A 20,141-nucleotide genomic window follows, 5' to 3' on the forward strand; every position below is an offset into this window, starting at 1 on the left:
AGTTATTTTCCTATTCTTTCATGCTGTCCTAGATATATTTGGATGTATGTTGCACTGGCTGCTCTCTTTGTCGTCTTTGCTCTGAGCAATCAGGAGGGTGCTGATGCTTACAAGAACTTTATATTTGCATCCATGATCTCAACCAACCCAGAATGCTCTAGATTTGTGTTTTGGCCATCCAAGGAATTTAGATTAATTGTTGCCGCTCTTATTCGTTTTTAATCCAGTAATTGGAATGTTGCATTTCCAGTCTCCCAGGGAAATGTTTTCATAAACTTAATAAGTAAAATAATATTAATGCAATAAACTATTGCATAGTTTACCTAATCTAGGCATGTACTGTATGTAGTTAATTAAAAATCCATTTTGAGATTTTTAGCTTGGGGCTTTCCATGGGATCAATGTAGCATGTAAGTGTAACCCACACACCTTCTGGGTGTGGTGTTCTCTCCCATCTAGTGGCACTGAGACCACTTAGGCCTGGTCTAGACTGGGGGAGGGGAATTGATCTAAGTTACGCAACTTCAGCTACGTGAATAACGTAGCCGAAGTCAACGTACTTAGATCTACTTACCGCGATGTCTTCACTGCGGTAAGTCGATGGCTGACGCTCTCTCGTCGACTACCAGAGTCGACGGGAGAGTGCTCGGCAGTCTCTGCCTGTCAATCCAGTGGGTAATATAGACAAGCCCTTAGAGCAGTGGTTCCCAAACTTTAACAACCTGTGAACCCCTGTCACTAAAATGTCAAGTCTCGCGAACCCCCTCCTAAAAATGAATATTTCCAGGGATTTTCTCCTTTACCTGGGCATAAATTATAAAAGCCGTGATCTTGGAAATATAAAATTTGTTTTTATGACATGCTTATTACATACTATTTATTATTAATTATTAGTTATCATTACAGTATTTTTATTACATTATGAAAACGGCAACACTCTTCCAAGATCTCACTTTCGTAGCTTGTATCACTTTGAATAAGCCTGTTATAAGACAAGGCTCCTATGTTTCATCAAGGAGTATCCGATGTGAAACAGCATGAAGGCATTTAAGAAGCCAACTCAAAGAGTTCCTCCTACACAAGCATTCAGGTCTTGAGCAGTCCAGGCAAACAATGCACATTACAACAAAGCTTAAAATTGTTCATAATAATTTTAAAAACAATACTAGCTGCCTATTTAATTTTAAAAATAGCAAAAAATATCCACCTTCCTTTCCATTTCTTATAAGGAGTCTTGAAGTTTAAATCTCCTCAGTGTGATAGCTATGTTTGCTTTGATCTGCTTAGCTCTTGGAAGTCCAGCGGCTCCAGGCTGCTGGCCCCCTGCTGCCCAGGATCCCTAGGGACGGCTCTGACCGCCATTAGTGAATTTTTTCCCGAGAACCCCCTGTAACATTTCGCGAACCCCCAGGGGTTCACGAACCCCAGTTTGGGAACCACTGCCTTAGAGAGAGAGATAAAATGAGTCTGCTCTACAGCCTTAGCTAACAGCCAGTTGGCTTTTAGCTCACGTGGTAGAGGCTCATGCACTAAGGTCCAGAGGCTCTAAGTTTGATCCTGACAACCAGCATCTGTTGGCATTACATAAACGCTTTCGTCTAATTGCACAATATAAAACTTTTAAACTACCAAAATATTTTCTACAGTACAAATAGTAACTGTATGTTCCCTTATTTTGTAATATGTAAAGTTTTCTAGGTCTCGCTGACCATTTTTCTCAAGAACGTAGAAAGAAGTTTATTGTTTCTACATAACTATGTCAGCTTTTAGTTCAGAATTACAGATGAGCCAAAACCAAAATAGCTTATCTCAACACCTCAGTTCCTCACCCTCCCACCAATACATAATTGTTTTTTGCATAAAGTCTTGGACCTAGGTCTTGAGAGACCTGAGTTCAATTGTCTGCTCTGCCACAGACTTCCTGTATGACATTAGGCAAGTCACTTGTGGTTCAGTTCCCCATCTGTAAAGTGGGAATAATACTATTTCTCTACCTCATTGGAGTGTTGTGAGGATAAATACATAAAAGATTGTCAGGTGTTTAGATATGAGAATTGCAGGGAAGGGAGCACATGTAAGTACCATAGATAGACCTGGATTGGATTTTGCACATCTGTGCTCCAAACTGTTTTATTTTTTATGATTGAGCTAAGTGCTGAAAACAGGAAGTGGAAATGTCAGAACTTCAAATGATAGCATTGCAAACAGTGATGCTTTAATATCTGGATACTTCAAGAACAATCACAATTATTTTTCTCTAAAAGAAGTACTACAGTAATATAAAGAAGCTTAGTACAGTCAGAAGTATAACCTTGGGAAGGGTTTTTTTTTTTTTTTTTTTTTTTTTAAGACTAGCATTCCTTGTTAAAATATCCCAATTATGAGAGTATTGAATCAGTATTTGCAAGTTTTAAGAATTATCTGATTTTAATTTTAATTGGAATTCCATAGCCTGAAATAGTACTGAAAGGTTCAGTGTTTGTGTGTTTCTTGGCACACTACATAATTTATTAGTGCTATTACTAATGCTGCAGATGAGCACAGAGAGGGGATCTATATCTGATACAAGGAGTGCTGGAAGCTCCATCACTTGGCACAATTAAAACAAGAATAGTCAATCCACTAACATATTGCAGGGAATAGTTTTGCATTGGCAGAGTAGACAACCTAATAGAGAAAGGAAGAGACCTAATTTCTATTATTCTGTGATTCAGTGTTGTAGTACAAGAAAATAGGATATACAGTAGAACCTCAGAGCTATGAACTCCAGAGTTACAAACTGACCAGTCAACCACACACCTTATTTCAGACTGGAAGTACACAATCAGACAGCAGCAGAGACAAAAAACCCCACAAAAATACAGTACAGTACTGTTAAATGTAAACTACTAAAAAAAAAAAAAGGGAAAGCAGCATTTTTCTTCTGCACAGTAAAGTTTTAAAGCTGTATTAAGTCAATGTTCAGTTGTAAACTTTTGGAAGAACAACCATAATGTTTTGTTCAGAGTTACAAACATTTCAGAGTTACGAACAACCTCCATTCCCAAGGTGTTCGTAACTCTGAGGTTCTACTGTACTTTTATATGTGTGTAAGAACCCATGATGTATTTGGTGTGGTAAAGCCAAAACACGACAGTTCCTTCCTAAGAAATTTGCACTCTAGCACATGCAAGACATGAAATACTGAGAAATCTAGAGGAAAGTTTTTGCTTTCTAGGATTTATTCCTCCCGCTTTATCCTCTTCCTTTTTTGTAGTGTATAGGAATAGGGTAGTATCTCTTTAAATAGTCTGAACTCTCCAGTGGCATTCACTATATTCTGTGTTTTAGAAGCACCCAGAAAATAGTCAGGAGCAATAATAGCATGCAGCTAGGCCTTATAGGGTTGTGCATATTTAGTAAACACAGTTATTTAGGACCTAACTTTGCCCTGTGGCTTCTTCATACTGTGTGTTTGTGTAGTGCAAAGAGTAAAAGACAACATTTTTCTTAGTGTTAGGGTAGACAAGGCATTTGACTGATGTAGTTGGTATTTGTGGGAAGAATGGGTCTTGGGGACAGATTTGAATAATATAGGGGGCTTGGCACATTGTCTTAAGCCACAACCCAGAAGAAGTCAAAAAAGTGGAAGCAGGGGAAGGAAGCTAAGTGGCGTTGATTGGTATAATTGGAGTGAAACAGGAGAGAAGAAACAAGAGTGTGTTGTGAGATGGAGTGGAGACAGTTGATTTTTGGCCCTTGAAGATGAAGATGAGAAGTTTAAACTTGATAGAAGCTTCCCATGACGACTCCAGGTGTATTTTAAATTGCATCTTTAGAACTTGAATCTGAGTTTACAGGGCCTGATTGTACTCTCACTTTTTTGGTATAAGAGTGACTAGACTAGAGTGACTCTGTAAAAGCTAATGCACTCAGACCAGTGTGAGAGTAGAACCAAACCCTCAGTGCTGGAACTGCATCCTCCAAACATTTAGTGTAACAAAACTGATTCTTAAGCAGTTGTCTTTGCTGAGTAACTTCTTACTAATTTTACTTACACAGAACATCTGCTTTTTGTTTGAAATCACTGAACAGCCAGTCGGCATGTTCAAGCTTGCCACCTCACTAGTGCTGTTCACAAACTACTAGCTTGCCGACGGGTGTGGGCTGGGTTTCATCACTGATGTGACGGGTTTAGGTTCCCAAACGTCTGAAGCAACTTCCTCTTTGTTGAAAGGACAGTGATGTAAGGTAAATCCTATCTGAGCACTTGGAGGAGTTAGACAAATTGGGTGTCCAGTTTCCTATTTTTAAATATGGAATCTTCAAAAATTAGATTTGGAGTTAACAGTGGGATTATAGGGAAATAGAATTTATAAGAAATATATTTACTGGATTCAGATACGGAAGTCTCTTTCCCACTAGTCTAGAAATGACATATGGGATTTACCTCCTCATGTTGTAGCACAAAGAGCAGAGAATGAAACCCTGTAGGATATGTTTGAAAAGGCCTACAGTGGTTTATCAGCAAAAGTAGGAGTGAATTCTTGGTTTTCACTGAGAAACTATGTATTGTTTAATCACCTGCCAAAATGTTTTATGCAACTATTAGAACATGTAGTATAAACCCAAAAGCACAGCTGTGCCTCTGTGTCTTACTGATAGTTATTGGCTTTGGAAAGCGTGGGGTGGACAGGTGGGGGTGTTAAGTTGATGGTATTGGGCTGACTGAATGCAAGTATTCAGTGGTGTCAGGGGCTTGTCTGAAGTTGTAATATTACCTCTTAGCTTTCAAGATAAGTGAGGATCAAAAAGTGTCCTTTTGTATGAAATATATGGCAAGAGAGGCTGTGCTTGTGTGCTTTAGATGTACTATATGTACCTGCCTGCTGCAGCTGGCACAACACGGGGGCTTCTACAATGCTGGAGCATGGGATTCTTCATCTGTACTACATAGGCTTGGGTATTGTTAACATTCTCCCATTATCTGAAATATGCCTCCTATTTTGTTCATAATGTAACTCCATCAATGTAGTTGCAGCTGCAGAGAGCTGAATGTGTCCCATTATCTTCATCCTCCACAACTTTGAGATTTATTTACAAAGCCAATGAAGTTCAATCATTTTGGATACACTATAGTGAATTATGTAGTGGCCTGGGTGGGTATTTCTATCCTTCATTATAAAGCAGTTGTTTTTTTTAGTTCCCTAGAATCCTTGTATGAACACACACAGAATGTGTGCCTGTGTGAGTAGTGAACCATACACTCATGGTTAAAACTAACAGGGTTTCCTTTTTGGGAAGGAGAGGACTGGGAGGAAGGAAATGCCTCCTAGATTTAAAATTTCCTTTCAACCTTCTCTTCCTTTCCCTTCCCCCCCCAAAAAACCCACTAACCCCCATCTCTTTAAGACAAATACATTCAATACCAACCAGAAAGGCAGACAAGGACACTGTCACTTAATCACTGTTCTTGCACTTATTATTGTAATTAGAAGGAATAAGAATTTCAGTTCATTTCACTTTGTGTATTTGACAGAATTGTGTCTAGTCAGTGTCACTATTTCCCATGCATAATCTTTCGGGATTCAAATCACCAAAATGCTTAAACAGATGCACAAATGCTTTGTTGAATCAGGGCCTTACTTTCCCCTGCTGCCTGGGTGGGTCTCTCTCATAGTTACATTGGAAAGGAAAAATTGGGGAGGAGGGGGGGAATAGAAAAATGCAAAATCACAAAAATTGGCAGGGGGACTTGGGACAGGTGTGCTTCTTGAAACAAGATTTAACTTATTTTTAACTGACTAGATTTCAAGTTGACAGTGGCATCTTAACTTGCATTTTAGACAATTTTGAGTGATTAATTCTCTCTCTCCTCTCTTCATTAGAGAAGTCCTGTCAGACCACTAACTCCTGGTCTTCAAACTGACAAACTTTCTTCTGATGTTGGATATCATGGCTGACCCTGCAGTGGAAGAGCAGGTCTCCAAAATCAGTGAACTTTGCCATAAATGTGGCCAGTTCCACCTGTTACAGGACAATCATCTTTATAACTTCCAAGATGAAGTGGATGATGAACTGGTTTGCCATATCTGCCTTCAGCCTTTGCTCCAGCCCATGGATACACCCTGTGGACACACATACTGTTTCAAGTGCCTTGAGAACTTCATGCAGGAGTATAACTTTTGTCCCATGGATCGGAAAAAACTGAGTTTCCAACACTGCCGGAAGTCTAGCCTTCTAGTGAGAAACCTGCTGGATAAATTGACTATCCTCTGTCCCTTCCAGAAAGAGTGTCAGCAGATGATGCAGAGGTGTGAACTAGAAGCCCACTTACAGAACAGGTGCATATATGTTTACATAACATAACTAAAAGTTAGTAACATAGCACTATCTGTGGTGCCTTAGTGAACAGAACAATGGTTTCCTTACCCAGAACAAACTAAGTTAAGATGAGAACATCAGGCAGAGATGACAAAGGGACGGGCCAGTAAAGTGGGAGGATGAAGACAATATGCTTATGTGTTTGGTTGGTTAGTGCATCTGTGTTGAGGATACAGGTTAAACTACTTGTCTGCCCAGACAGATAAGCAGAAGCAATGCCCAACTGAATGTAGCAAGCCCCTGAATTGTGCCTGAATACTAGGGTTACCATATTCAAACATTTAAAAAAGAGGACACTACACGGGGCCACCCCTGGCCCCGCCCCAACTCCACCCCTTCCCCGGCCCCACCCCTTGCCCTGCCCCAACCCCACCCCTTCCCCGCCCCCATTCCAACCCCTTCCCCAAAGTCCCTGCCCCAACTCTGCCCCCTCCTCTGAGCACCCCGCATTCCCCCTCCTCCCTGCCGCTCTGATCTTGGTTGGGGGTTGCTAAGTGCTTCCCTGCTCCCCACTTGCCCTGCACCCCTGCAGCCTCTGTGCCCCCTGCTCCCCACTCGCCCTGCAGCCCCTGCCCCCCCCGCCCCTGCAGCCTCTGCGCCCCCTGCCCCTGCAGCCTCTATGCCTCTGCCTGCCCTGCTCCTCCTCGCCCTGCAGCCTCTGCACCCCCCCGCCTGCCCTGCTCACCTGGCAGCCTCTGCCTGGCGGGGGCTTCAGACACTCAACGGTGACGGGGGCAGCGCGGGTCCCTGCAGCCCCGGCACACGCCGCACTCCCCGCAGCCTCCTTCCTGCCGCGCGGGGTGACAGGGCCACAGGAAGGGTCCCCCAGTGGCCGGGGAGTCCCCGCCCGCGAGGGAAGCCTGAGCTGCTGGCTGAGCCCGGCCTCCCTGTGGTCCTGTGGGCTCGGCTGGGGCGCGTGGTCTGCCTGGCCTCCGGGGGCAACAGCGGCCCCTTCGCCGCCTTCTGCGGCTGTGCCCCCGCTCACCCCCCGCCTGAGCTCGCTACAATGTAGCCAGGCGGCTGGGCTGCGCTGCAGACCCTGCGGGTCGTACTGGGGCCGGGCGGACCCTGGCTTATGCTGCCTCCCTATTTCCCCGGACATGTTCGTTTTTTTGGCAATTCCCCCCGGACGGGGATTTGAGTACCAAAAAGCCGGACATGTCCTGGGAAATCTGGACGTATGGTAACCCTACTGAATACAGTGCTCCTTTTCACAGAATAGTCCTTGTGCACCTGCTTCCTTGAAGTAATTATAAACATACATACCTCTCGCTTCAAACACAGTGCATGGCTCCTGAGTATTTACAGAAGAGAGACAAGGGGTACAATACAATGCTGCCAGCTTAATTGGTCCAATTAAGATGTGTAACACACAAGTCTTTGATCCAAATACTGGAAGTCACTCAGTGCATTATGCACTTGCTGAATCACATATTTGTAATGCCATTATCTGCCCTCATTCTTTCACAAGCATAGATGCAACTAAAAATATGTTCTGCAGAGAAAGAGAGACTGACTTTTCATTGCACTTCTCAGCACAGATGTTTTTGGCATTTCCACTGCCGGCTAGCTGAGCTGGAACAGACAAAGAACTGTGGTTTTAGAAAAGTGCACACAACAAAGGAGTCTTTCCATGGAGTTTGAAGAACCTTTGTTCTTAGTTAATGATTGCTCAGAATGGAGCTGGGAGCAAGCCATATTGTAAACAAAGGCAAAGTTTCAGTGGCAGCATGTTTTGTTAGTACGTAATGGGTAGTACACAGTAGATTTGATACCATTCAAATACATCATGCTTGTCTATAGCAATACCAAAGTCAACAAGTGTGCAGGTGGTGGTTGAACTAAGGAAATCTTTGCAATTTTAGCCAGGCATTTGTGTTTCTATTGCATGTTCCTATGGTATCTAGAGGCTAAGGTGCTCTCGATATCTTTATCCATACTTTCAACATAAAAGTTGAGAGTTCAGTTATTTTAAAACATTGCCCCTCTTCAAAAAACAAACCTATTCCATTCTCTAGTTTTACCAGTGCATTCCATCTTCTGTTTCTGCTTCTTACAGTATAAGCTCTTAAGGGCGGAGACTGTTTTACTTGAGTCTTACACACACAGTCAGCACTGAATAATCTATTTCCCCCACTTCCCAAATCCCTGTAACTGTGAGTTAAAAGCACCTATATCTTATCTTTGCTAGCTGAAATGTCATTCAGCTTCAGTGAATATCCAGTCACATATGGGAAGGTTAACCTTTCAGACCATATATGGTGGCTTGCAGTTTAGTCCATTGTGACTTAATCATTACCAAAACCAAGTTCCAATAATCTAGTATGTTTTTTTTTTTTTAAATATACAGACTGTTAACATAAAGGTGATTCAAGCTAAATTCTAACTGGCATAAAACCACCACATTTGAAAGTATTTTCCATCAGGGTTTGTGATGATTTTTAGTGAGACTAAGCCACATCTGTGCATTTAAAAAAGAACGAGCAGCAAATTTTAAGAGACTAGTCTTGTGGCATTTTTCCCTGCACTTTGCAGTCTGACTTCAGAGGTGTTAATTTTACAGAGATCTCAAGAGTGTAGTAGGGAGATGCCAATATTAATAATTGAAATGGCTCTGAGGGCCATTCCTGGGCCTCCAGTTTGTTAACAAGCAGATGTATTTTGGACATTGGGTTTGATTGCCCTGTGCCTTTGAGAGGTATCTTTGGCCACTCTACACTTGGGAGTAGAGTGACCAGGAAGAAATAAGAGTAGGTGAAATTGCAGAGGGACTTTAGTAGCCAGAATGTAAATACTCCAAATAGAATTTGATTTGGACACAGTGGTAACCACCCATAACTTAGTATCCTGTATCATTGTTCTGGAGCACTGGTTCAGTACTGACTCAGGGAATAGTATCTGCCACGGAGCCTCCAATACCACTTCTGCATCACCAACCTAACTTGCCATCCATCCTCTTACCAAAGGTGGTAATAGCCTGAGTTTGTTTTCCTTCCCCTGCTTCTTCTGTAACATTGATTGCTTTGTTGCTTACAGGGTTTGGGGGTTCTTTTTAAAATGTTGAGTTTGGTGCTTATGAGAAGAACTGGATGGATAGGCCTGGTGAGAGAATACTTCTATTTATTATAACATGGGTACAGCAGCAGCAGTGCAAACTGCCTCATGCTGCCCCACTCAGTCTTGTATGTTGCTGGTTTGGTAGAAACATGGCATATTCAAGGCTATAAAACTTCTGTGATTCAAATGTGTGGTTCACACTCTTACCTTGGCTCTGAAAGAGCAGAGGGAATAAGTATTTACTTATGCCTCACAAAATGTATTCTCACCTTCATTGGGAGCAGCAGGGCTTGAATGGTAAATATTTTAACAAGGAGTACTCCTTCCTACTGTCCCTTTCTCAGATTAATTAAACTAATCGGTCTCTTAAATTAAAAAAAAAAAAAAAAAAAGTTGACAAAGGAGTTTCTCTCCCCCTTCTTCCAGCCTCAATTTGAGGCTGAGATGTGAATGAATCTTTGCTAGCACCAGCTGCTGGAAAGAAAATGTGTGACTGACAAGACTTAATCATGCTTCCTGAAGCACCTTAGTTACCCAGTGCTTGTATGTGCTGAGTTTACTATGTGAGATGAGATTGTTGCTGCTTGTGTGGATGACTGACTTCCAAACCTTCTCTAGGTGTCCTGGCTTCAAGAAATACAAATCCGATATAGAAAGGAGAAAAAATCCACATTCCAGAGGCAAGGAAGATCCCATTACCAGGGAGGAATCGAATGCTGCGAGAGAGGCGGAGCTATCAGACGGAGCATCATCGCTGGTGGCAGAAAGCTCTATAGCGGCTGTGGTATCTCTGGGGACTGTGGAGCCTGGACTTGTTAATCCAGCCTTTGAGGAGGGTGAAGAAGGCGGTAATGTCTCTCTCTGCAGTTACCAACAGTGTCTCTCACCACTTTGAATAGCACAAAATGCAATTCAGTTTCAAATCTCCTTTTAAAAAAAAAAAAAAAATTAAATAACGTTAAGGATACTCTTTAAAAGAGCTTGTCACAGATTCTGCCCATATCTGTATGAACAAACACTTGGAAACCTTCAATAGTTTCAAGCTTCTCCTTTTACTTTTTACTCTTGGCCTTTCAGTTCCAAAAAACACAAACCTCTGCCACTGACACAAAAAAAAGTTCTTTAACTAAGAGCTAAGCATCCAGGATTTTCCTGGAGTCTCCAGAATTATGTCATGTGATGAAACCTCCAGGAATACATCCAACCAAAATTGGCAATCGTACTAAGAGTAGCAGCTCCCTTATCCCCTCTCAGGATGGCCATGTGCACAGAGTATTGCAAGATTCTTTCACAAACCCTAGGTTAACAAGAGCAATACACCAAGCACCATTTAGAAAAAAAAAAAAATCAGAAGCTTTTCAGTAACAAACAATACACCAGCCACATGAGAACAGGGCACCAAACATAGCGTGAAGATGCCAAGCAATCAGTACCAGGAATTTGTGCCAGTCTGTCTTTTTATTTTATATTTACTCCTTTGAGGCAATTATTTGTTCAGGTTGTTTATTTTAGTTCCTCCCTACTGATACTAAACAGAAGCATTTTTATGCCCTTTGCTAGTGCTTGGATTTGAAATTAATCATCAGTAAGAAAACAAATCCCATCACATTACAAATGAAAATAGCTATATCTCCATTCAAAGATACCACCACTTCATTAAATCTTTAGAATGACAATAAGTAGCGTAAAACTCTTGATAGCATGTTTCAAAATGATTTTCTTAATTCCTGTGCGCACTTAGATGGTGCTGGGGGGGACAAGTCTATCTGCTAATGAACCTGTCTAATAGTTACTGTGTAAATTAGCTTGGTTCTATGTTGGAGTTTCCCCAAGTACATGTCAATCTCTCTGTTAAAGCCACTGTGTGATAGAGAACTACAGCTGTACTTGGCTGACATTGTGATTGCCTTCATTACAACATCTAACGTGCCTGGCTTGCACAAATGCTGCAATGATGATAGATTTAACATACTTTGCCAAAAGTGCAGGGAGAGGTAACAATTGTCCTCTTCAGAATGGTTTGGAAGTATTAATTAATTCTCCTCAGCCCTCTGAAATAGGTAAATGTTACTCCCATTTTACAAAGGGGGAAGGGAAATTGAAGCAGAGAGCTTAAATGACTCGCCCAAGATCATACATCAAAGCAATGTCAGACCCCTGATTAGAACGCAAGAGTTCTAGGCTTTCAGTTCTTTGATCAGAGCACTAAATTAAGTCCTTTTCTCTAATGGCCTGAGCATCAGACTGGGAACCAAGAAGCCCCAAGTTCTAAGTAGTTTGACTTTAAATAACCTGGCAGTAGATCTAGAAGAAGAAAAATTTCTAAATGGCAAATTAAGCATCTATTTACAAAAGGCCTCAAAAATGCTTTGTTTCCATTCTTGCTACACCATCTGACAATCGGCTTTGCACTGAGTGAGCACTCGTTGGGAACATATGGGGAGAAAGTCTAGGAAATTTAACTTTTCTGCTTTTTGTTCGTGATCTATTCTCTTCCCTCCTAAATACCCCCCCACACACACACACAATACCATTTTTGAGCACATAAGGGCCAAACAATACAAGCCCTACCAGTACTATATACCTGATCTCTGAGTGAAACTAGAATAGAGAAAGGACATGGGGATATTATCTGTATTCATGTGTTGCTTTCTCTTCTTTGATTCTCACAATCAGACCTGCCTCAGAAAGCTAGTCTTGTGGCTGAAACAAGTACGATTGAAATTCATCGAGATGATCCAGAAGAAGAACTAGGAATGCGGATAGTTGGGGGCAAAGACACCCCTTTAGGGAACATTGTTGTTCAGGAAGTCCTTCGGGATTCTGTTGTTGCTGCAGATGGAAAAATAGCACCTGGAGACCATATCCTTGAGGTACGTTTGTTCTGTTAGTAGTAAAGTTACATTACCACCCTTCTTTGTCTAAGAGAAGGCTTTTTATTATAGTGGATAGCAAAAAGTTTGTCATGCTGGGCAAACCTCAAGAGGTTTGGATAAGCATGCCAAAGTTTGAACACTTGTCCAAATATCTTGGTTCTATGAAACTGGGCTGTGAGCCTTAAAAGAACAGGCTGTCTCATGTAATTTCTGACCCTTCCTGCTTTATCAGGCCAGAAATGCCTTGACAGCCGCCTCTTTTATAGTGTTTGGTTAGTTCTGAGCCCAGCTGGAGAGAGGTAAGAGAGCCCCATGGAAATAAGAAGTAAACTATTAAAAAGGTATCAGAACACTTTGAAACCTCCGAAGGTTTGGATTGGTTCTTATTTTTACCTGATCCAGCACTTGAAGGGTACAAGTGCGGGAGAGAAAATAGAATTGTTTTGAGTGGTGGAAGCAGGTGTAATTAAGAGGATTTTTTTTTTTTAATTTCATCTCAATTGGACAAACACCTCTTCTGTCTGAAAATGTTTTATCACCTATTGTTACAGATCTCCTTAGATTATTTTTTTCTTTGAACTTTTCAGTCTATTTTATTTACTTTATGTATCTGACAGCTTTTTATGAGATTTGTATAGAGTATAGTTGTAGCCATGGTCCCATAAAAGATATTACCTCACCCTCACTTAATCTCTCTAACAGCACTATTGCACAGAGAGGCTCTTTTTCAAACCAGCAGGTCCTAAATCATTTAAAGCTTTCCATTTCAAAACCAGCATTTTAATTCACCCTGAAAACCAACTGGCAGCTAGTGCAGAGCACAGAACACTAGTGCCATATGCTCCTAGCAATATACCCTGCCAAGCAACTGAGCTGCCACATTCTGTACTGCTAGCTTTGGTTTCCAAATTGAATTAATGCTTCACAGAGAGTGCATTGTTAGTAGTCTAATCTCGAGGTGACAAAGGCACATGCTTTCTTTAAGATCTGGACCTCACTACCGTTGTATTACATCCTCCTGGCCAGACAAATCCAACAACTGGAAATCCAACCCTTTCCTTCGATTATACATTCTAATAAGGATTGGCAGACCCTTGCATTCAGAGTGGCAGATACAGTCTTGGTCATATCTTCAGGTGGCTTCTCCAAGCCAATCAATATCACATCCATCTTATCTGACTGAGCCTCATCCACCTCCCAGTCTCAGCCAGAAAGTAAGACATTCAGCAACGCTGGCTGGGTGTCATTAGAATACTGAAGATGCTGTTGCCCATGTCTCCTCGCTAACCTTCCCAATAGTCCCATATGCACACCAAAATGAGACAGGATGGAATCCTACATGACTGCCCCCTGGGGGAGGAATAATAGTTACCAAAACTACCTTGAAAAAAGAAAGATTTAGACTGAAGATCCTAGGGCTTGTCTCCACTTACCAGGGGATCAATGTGTGGTGATCAATCCACCAGTGGTCGATTTAGCGGATCTAGTGAAGACCTGCTAAATCGATCGCTGATCGCTCTTCTGTGACTCCGGTACTCCACTGGAATGAGAAGCATAAGGTAAGTCTACGGGAGAGTTTCAAGGCTTCAGAGCTGTGGAAAGGTCTCAGGGAAAGCGCCTCATGTATGGAGGATCCAAGTGTGCTTTTTGCTAACCTTGTGATACTAGGTACAGTGGAAGACCCATAAGCTCTCCAGGATCTAAATGGTGCATTTTCCTTCCTCTTTCTAGGTGAATGGTGTCAACATCAGTAGCGTGACTCATTGCCAAGCTATCTCCTTGCTGCGCCACCCAGGTCCCGTTCTTCACCTTATGGTCCTGCAGGAAAAAGGGTTTTCCAACAGGACTCTCAAACAGGATTCTAGCCCTGCTGTTAACCGGGAAGTGATTCACGTTACACTGATGAAGAGAGACCCATCTGAACCCCTGGGAATCAAACTGATTAGGAAGACAGACGAGGCAGGGATTTTTATTCTGGACCTGCTTGATGGAGGCTTGGCAGCCAAAAATGGAAAGCTGAGTCGGAATGACAAAGTTCTCTCTATAAATGGCCAGGACCTGAGGCAGGGAACACCTGAGACTGCTGCACAGATAATACAGGTAATTTATTGAATGGAGCAGCTGTCTGTCTGATAACTCTGTGACTGTCTGCACCACTAGCGCAGTGCTCCATTTCTGACCCAAGGGCTAACAAAACATGCCTGAGCAATTTGGATACCCTTAAGTAACCATTTTTGGGAGAGTGGCTTCCCTACAGAAGTGGGGATTACTGTTTCCTAGCGATCATGAATACACAGGTGGGAATCTGCCATGAATCATCTCTGACAATACCACAGTGAGTCAGATGTCTACGGTGGTTTAGTGCAGCAAAGGCAAACTGATCTTTAGGTGTAGCCTTTTTACAAGAGAAATCTCTACACACAAGGCATACATCTGTGACAGATACCGGAACAGAGTACGTGAAGCTTCCCTAGAGCTAACCTAGGGAGGTCTGAATAGAGACCGCATGGCCTGGCAGTACAGAACAGAAGCATTTTTGATTTAGGTCAGGATGCTGGTGGTAAAATTCCCAGTTAAACTGCATGTGGAAGAGGGGTCCATGAGTCAATCTGAGGCCCCTTGCTGGGAGATGGTCGTTCTCATCATGATAGAAATCTGTCTCATTTTAATGGTCTGAACATTTGGTGTAAAGTATTTGTGTAAGGATTACTCCAAAAGCAGTGGCCTTTGTTTAGATCAGTTTCAAATGCTCTGTCTCCTGGGGCAGTGCCCTCCAGCTTCTAATAGCTGGGTTTCTTTTTTTGCCCGAAGATCATGACAAACACAAGGGCATTTCACCAGAACTTACAGTTTAAACCTTAGAAAAGATCCAAAGATAAGGGAGAATTCGTTCTCTTCCTGGCAATTTGGTGAGTCAGTGGTGGGAGAAAAAGGGAAGAGTTTTGATAATTATGGAGAGCCTGTGTTCTTACATAGAAAGAAATATTTGAACCTAAGCAGTGATGTTTAATATTAGAAGTAAGTCAACAAATGTTCCCGATAAACAACTTTCTAGAATTGAGGACTGATTGCAAAGCCCAAAAACATACTGTTCAAGTTAGTAAATGTCAAAGCACTGGACCACGAGGCTGGCATGTATAGAATTGAATCTAATATGTTGGCACTCAGCCTCCCTAGGTGACATGTTCCAGAGCGTAACTATCTTTAGGAATATCTTTCTAACCATAATATCTAACCTAAATCTCCCTTGCTGTAAACTAAGATGATTAATTCTTGTCCTACTCTTGGTAGACATGGAGAACAATTGATCACAGTCCTCTTTATAACAACCTTTTACATACTTGGAAACATATATCCCTTTCCCCCCTCCCCTCCCTCGCCCAATCTTCTCTTCTCTAGACCAGTGACTCTCAACCGTTCCAGACTACTGTACCCCTTTCAAGAATCTGATTTGTCTTGTGTACCCCCAAGTTTCACTTCACTTAAAAACTTACAAAATCAGACATAAGTGTCACAGCACACTACTGAAAAATTGCTTACTTTCTCATTTTTACCATATATTATAAAACAAATTGATAGGAATATAAATATTGTACTTACATTTCAGTGTATTGTATACAGAGCAGTATAGACAATGATTTGTTTATACTGCTCTGTATATGTAATTTTAGTTTGTATTGCCTTCGCTACTGCTTTTTATGTAGCCTGTTGTAAAACAAGGCAGATATCTAGATGAGTTGATATACTTTCTAGAAGACATCTGAGTATTCCCAGGTTACACGTACCCCTGGTTGAGAACCACTGCTCTAGACCATGTTTTGTAAACCTCTTATCACTTTGTTGCTCTCCTCTGGACTCTCTCCAATTTCTTCACCTCTTTCTTCAAGTATGGTGTCCAAAACGGGACATAGCACTTCAGCTGAGGCCTCACCAGTACTGAGTAGAATAGAAAAATTACCTCCTGTATCTTATATGTGACGCTCCTTTCGTAGATTTGTCTGGTCTCTAGAGGTGTGTGCATGCCTGTTACATTTTTCAGAATGCTACACAAAGTCTGAGCCATGCAACTTTCAGAGAGATCATCAGAAGTCACAAGGTTAAGTCTCTAGATGAGCCATGGTGAAACTTTACCCATTGAAATTACTGAAATATTATTAAGCTTCTCCTTTTGTTTTTCCTGGCAGACCAGTGAGGCAAGAGTGAACTTTGTGGTCCTAAGGCAGTCTGGTGTAGAGCTGCCAGATGCTGTTGAAGATGGTGGCACACCAAACAGTAGTAGCAGCAGCAGCAATGGAGGGAGTCCAGTGCACCATCGGAGGAGACCTGACCAGAATCATTACAGACGAAAATCAAACTACCAAAAGGTAAGTTTTGTAGTAATAGCAGTGCTATTTTCTGCTGGGCCAGTTGTTCTTTGTTTCTCAAATCTATTACTTTACTTTACCACCGAGTGCTATGAAAATATAAACCAAGAATACTGCAGGGTTATCAAGAGTAGGGTTTGGTCCCATATAGCACCTTTTCTTTACCAGATGTTGCAAAGCAATAGGAGTTGAGAGCTGGCAGAACAGTGAACTGTACAGTCAGACCAAGCGTCTGTTATCTACAGAGCAATGCAGCAGCATTTGTGCAGCCTTTGAGGTTAAAGCCTGTCTAAAGGGGAGGAGGAATGCTGGCCAAAACAGCAGAGTTAATCTCTGCTCCTTGAGAAAGGGTCACTGGGTATTTGACAGCCACCAGAAACCAGTAAAACAACCATTGGGTTTAATTCCCTATCTGTAGGACAACAAGCACATCAAGCACAGCTTTCCCCCCTAATATTAAATTGCAATGCTAACACTGCGTGTGACTCCATGTCACAGTATGGGACTAAATGGCCTTGTGGCCTAGAGGTGAAAGCTGTACTAATGAAGCTAAAGAAAGATGCTTTTGCAACTTCTCCAACTTAACTAGTTACTTTTACACTCAGATTCCCTCCTCTAGAAAACTGTGAACTTGAACAGATTTGCTTTTATGTTGCTGCCTCTGGCAGGTTGTACCATATTTAAACTAAAATTTGTGTGAAGAAATTCTGCCTGAAATATGAACTGCCTAGACTTGTGTTTAGTTTCCCAGGTTACTATCGTATGCAGTTTCAGCCCAGTTCTTTCCTTTATAAACTTCAGTCCACTGTCGTCTTCTGTTTCCACAACACACGTGCACACACTCTCTCTCTAACCCTTTCTTCCTCTTAAGATCTATAGGACATGATGTGCTAATATTTCACTAAGCTTAGGGGTGGGATTTTCATAAGCAATAACATCGACCTAATTCTGCTCCCATCAAAGTCAGTAAGAGTTTTTTGCAGCTGACTTCAAGGAGAGCAGAGCTAGGTTAATGCTGAGCTGTTTTGAGAAATTTCACCATTAGATTCTCATTTAAAGTAGATAAGCTATTTGAGTCACTATAAACTGTCCTTTCATCCCATGCAACGACATCTTCAGAAATAAATTTCTCCTCCTCTTCATACTCTCTACCTTGTGTTTGGAAAAATATCTGCTGGTTGCCTTCTTACTTTTCTTGGCCTTATGGCACAGTAGAACCTCAGAGTTATGAGCACCTTGGGAATGGAGATTGTTCGTAACTCTGAACCAAACATTATGGTGGTTGTTTCAAAAGTTTACAGCTGAACATTGACTTAATACAGCTTTTGAAACTTTACTATGAAGAAGAAAAATGCTGCTTTTAACCATCTTAATTTAACGAAACAAGCACAGAGACAGTTTCCTTACCTCGTCAAATCTTTTTTATACTTTCCCTTTATTTTTTTAGTAGTTTACGCTTAACACGGTACTCTACTATATTTGGTTTTTTTCCGTCTCTCTCTGCTCCTGCCTGATTGTGTACTTCCGGTTCCAAATGAGGTGTGTGGTTGACCGGTCAGTTCGTAACTCTGGTGTTCGTAACTCTGCGGTTCTGCTGTATACTGGGCTTGTTGAAACAGAAATGGGGACTGTGATCATTCCAATGGAAACATTATATATTTTAATAACAAGCTCTATTCTAAAACATGCATGAGGTTGGATAGCTCAGCCTTTGTAGATGGATTTAGAAATGCCTCTTTACTCTGTGTCACTGGTTCAAATCCATCCCAATTTAAACAAAGTTCAAAAGATAAAAAGTTGGTAATACCAGACATGTTTGATGACCTATGTGAAATGAGTTGGTAGTTTCTTTCCACTTCCTGGTGGGGAAACTCTCATCACAAAGAGCCTCTATGTAGACAAAGGATCGAATGGACATGTAGACAGGCATATATCCTCACTTCCCTAGCAGCAACCCTTCTGAGTCAGGGTTGAATTGCCTTGGGAGTACAGTGTGCTATAGCTTCTGCTGCCTTTGCTATTTGTGCCTAAACAAACAACTTCAGTCTCCAGAGCTATTAATGTGGCATCTTTCACCAGCCCTGAATTTTTAGAGTTCTCTGCCTCCTACCCTAGTCATGGACCTTTCTAAATTCTGCTGCATTGATTAACCCATATAGTCATCTCTTTGTAGGATCTACCTCAGGGATACCTCAGCCAGGAAAAGACCGTTACAATAAAAAAGGAGCTAAAGGAATCTTTGGGAATAACTATTGGAGGTGGAAGGGACAATAAAAACAAACTTCCTATTTATGTAACTAGTGTGCAACCCATTGGATGCCTCTTCAGGGATGGCAGGATCAAGAGAGGTAAGGAGACTTTCCAGACCCTGAGTTTCCTTGTTTATAACTTCGCTAATTAACTCAGTGAATGGGTTTTAGTGTTTTTAAGTGAAAATTGGTATTAAACACCAGTAAAGTTTGAAGCACTAAGTCCTGGATGACACCTTGAGGCAGAGGTGGTCTATATTGCAAAAGGTCAGTAAATCCATGCGGCCATGATAATCCTACTTATTTAATCCACAGGAGATGTGCTTTTGAATATAAATGGCATCGATTTGACTCATCTAAACTACTATGAAGCTGTCTCTGCACTGAAATCCAATGCAGCTTCCCACACCGTAGTGCTGAAAGCCCTGGAAATCCTTGTACCAGAGAGGGTGCCAGAACCCACAGACCCATCCTCTGATATCAGGGAACATGGGTTCAGTTGGTCACCCCTTTGGATCACATGGCTCGGATTACCTACGTAAGTTTGTTTGGTCAATTCTTTCTCTCCTCAGTATTAACCATTGAGTCAGGTATTTTACCTCATCTGGCATTTAAGCAAAGTGAATCACTGGCTGACTCTCTGAACCAAGTCAAACTTGGTGACAAGCCCTTTAAACAAAAGCAAAAGAGACTATCAGTTGTCAATGTGTTCAAATAAATTAAGAAACTCCCACTGCACTTCAGTATTTCTGAGCCCCTCCTGTTTGCAATATGGTCAGTCCCTAGGTATCTGACAGAGTTCACTGAACATTTTCTCAAACTGAATAGGTCACAGAAATTGAGAACAAAAGCAAAAGTGTATGTTTGGGAGCAGGGGTGGGGGTCAGAGAGAGGGTGTTTTGTTACACAGCCTGTGTTTGAATTGTGACACGCGCACTGCAAACAATCCTCGGTAAAACGTGATGAACCCAAGCCACTTTGGCTATTCTACTTAACAGAAGTCAATGATCAGGCACTGCTACTGCCTTTTAGTAGCTAGTCTAATAGTTTTGTTTTAAGGCAAGCAGTCTTTTATTAACTTCATCTCAACTGTGAAATTTTTAATCCTAGGAAAATAATGCCAAATTCTGAATTTCCTTGCTAAAATGCATTAGAAGGTAGCTTACCATGTTGCTGGTGCTAAAGGTAGTGGGAATTGTGCTGCTGCGTTCCATGTGGCAAGCATTTTAAGG

The 20,141-nt window shown here is 41.7% G+C and overlaps 1 protein-coding gene across 2 annotated transcripts in view; it reads left to right on the plus strand.

Annotated features, from left to right (window-relative positions):
• LOC112119268 (ligand of Numb protein X 2-like) overlaps window positions 1-20,141 on the plus strand; it is a 40,451-nt gene that overhangs the window by 14,935 nt on the left and 5,375 nt on the right. For both annotated transcript variants that reach the window (XM_026653028.2, XM_026653027.2), the window contains exons 2-8: window positions 5,868-6,323; window positions 10,039-10,268; window positions 12,097-12,293; window positions 14,028-14,396; window positions 16,481-16,660; window positions 18,834-19,008; window positions 19,225-19,447. In XM_026653028.2, the coding sequence (XP_026508813.1) occupies window positions 5,923-6,323; window positions 10,039-10,268; window positions 12,097-12,293; window positions 14,028-14,396; window positions 16,481-16,660; window positions 18,834-19,008; window positions 19,225-19,447 (1,775 nt within the window). In that variant the 5' untranslated portion in view covers window positions 5,868-5,922. The remainder of the gene's footprint in view (window positions 1-5,867; window positions 6,324-10,038; window positions 10,269-12,096; window positions 12,294-14,027; window positions 14,397-16,480; window positions 16,661-18,833; window positions 19,009-19,224; window positions 19,448-20,141) is intronic.

This window comes from Terrapene carolina, unplaced genomic scaffold (assembly GCF_002925995.2).
Source record: "Terrapene carolina triunguis isolate 2854851 unplaced genomic scaffold, T_m_triunguis-2.0 Scaffold131, whole genome shotgun sequence".
NCBI lineage: Eukaryota > Metazoa > Chordata > Testudines > Emydidae > Terrapene > Terrapene triunguis.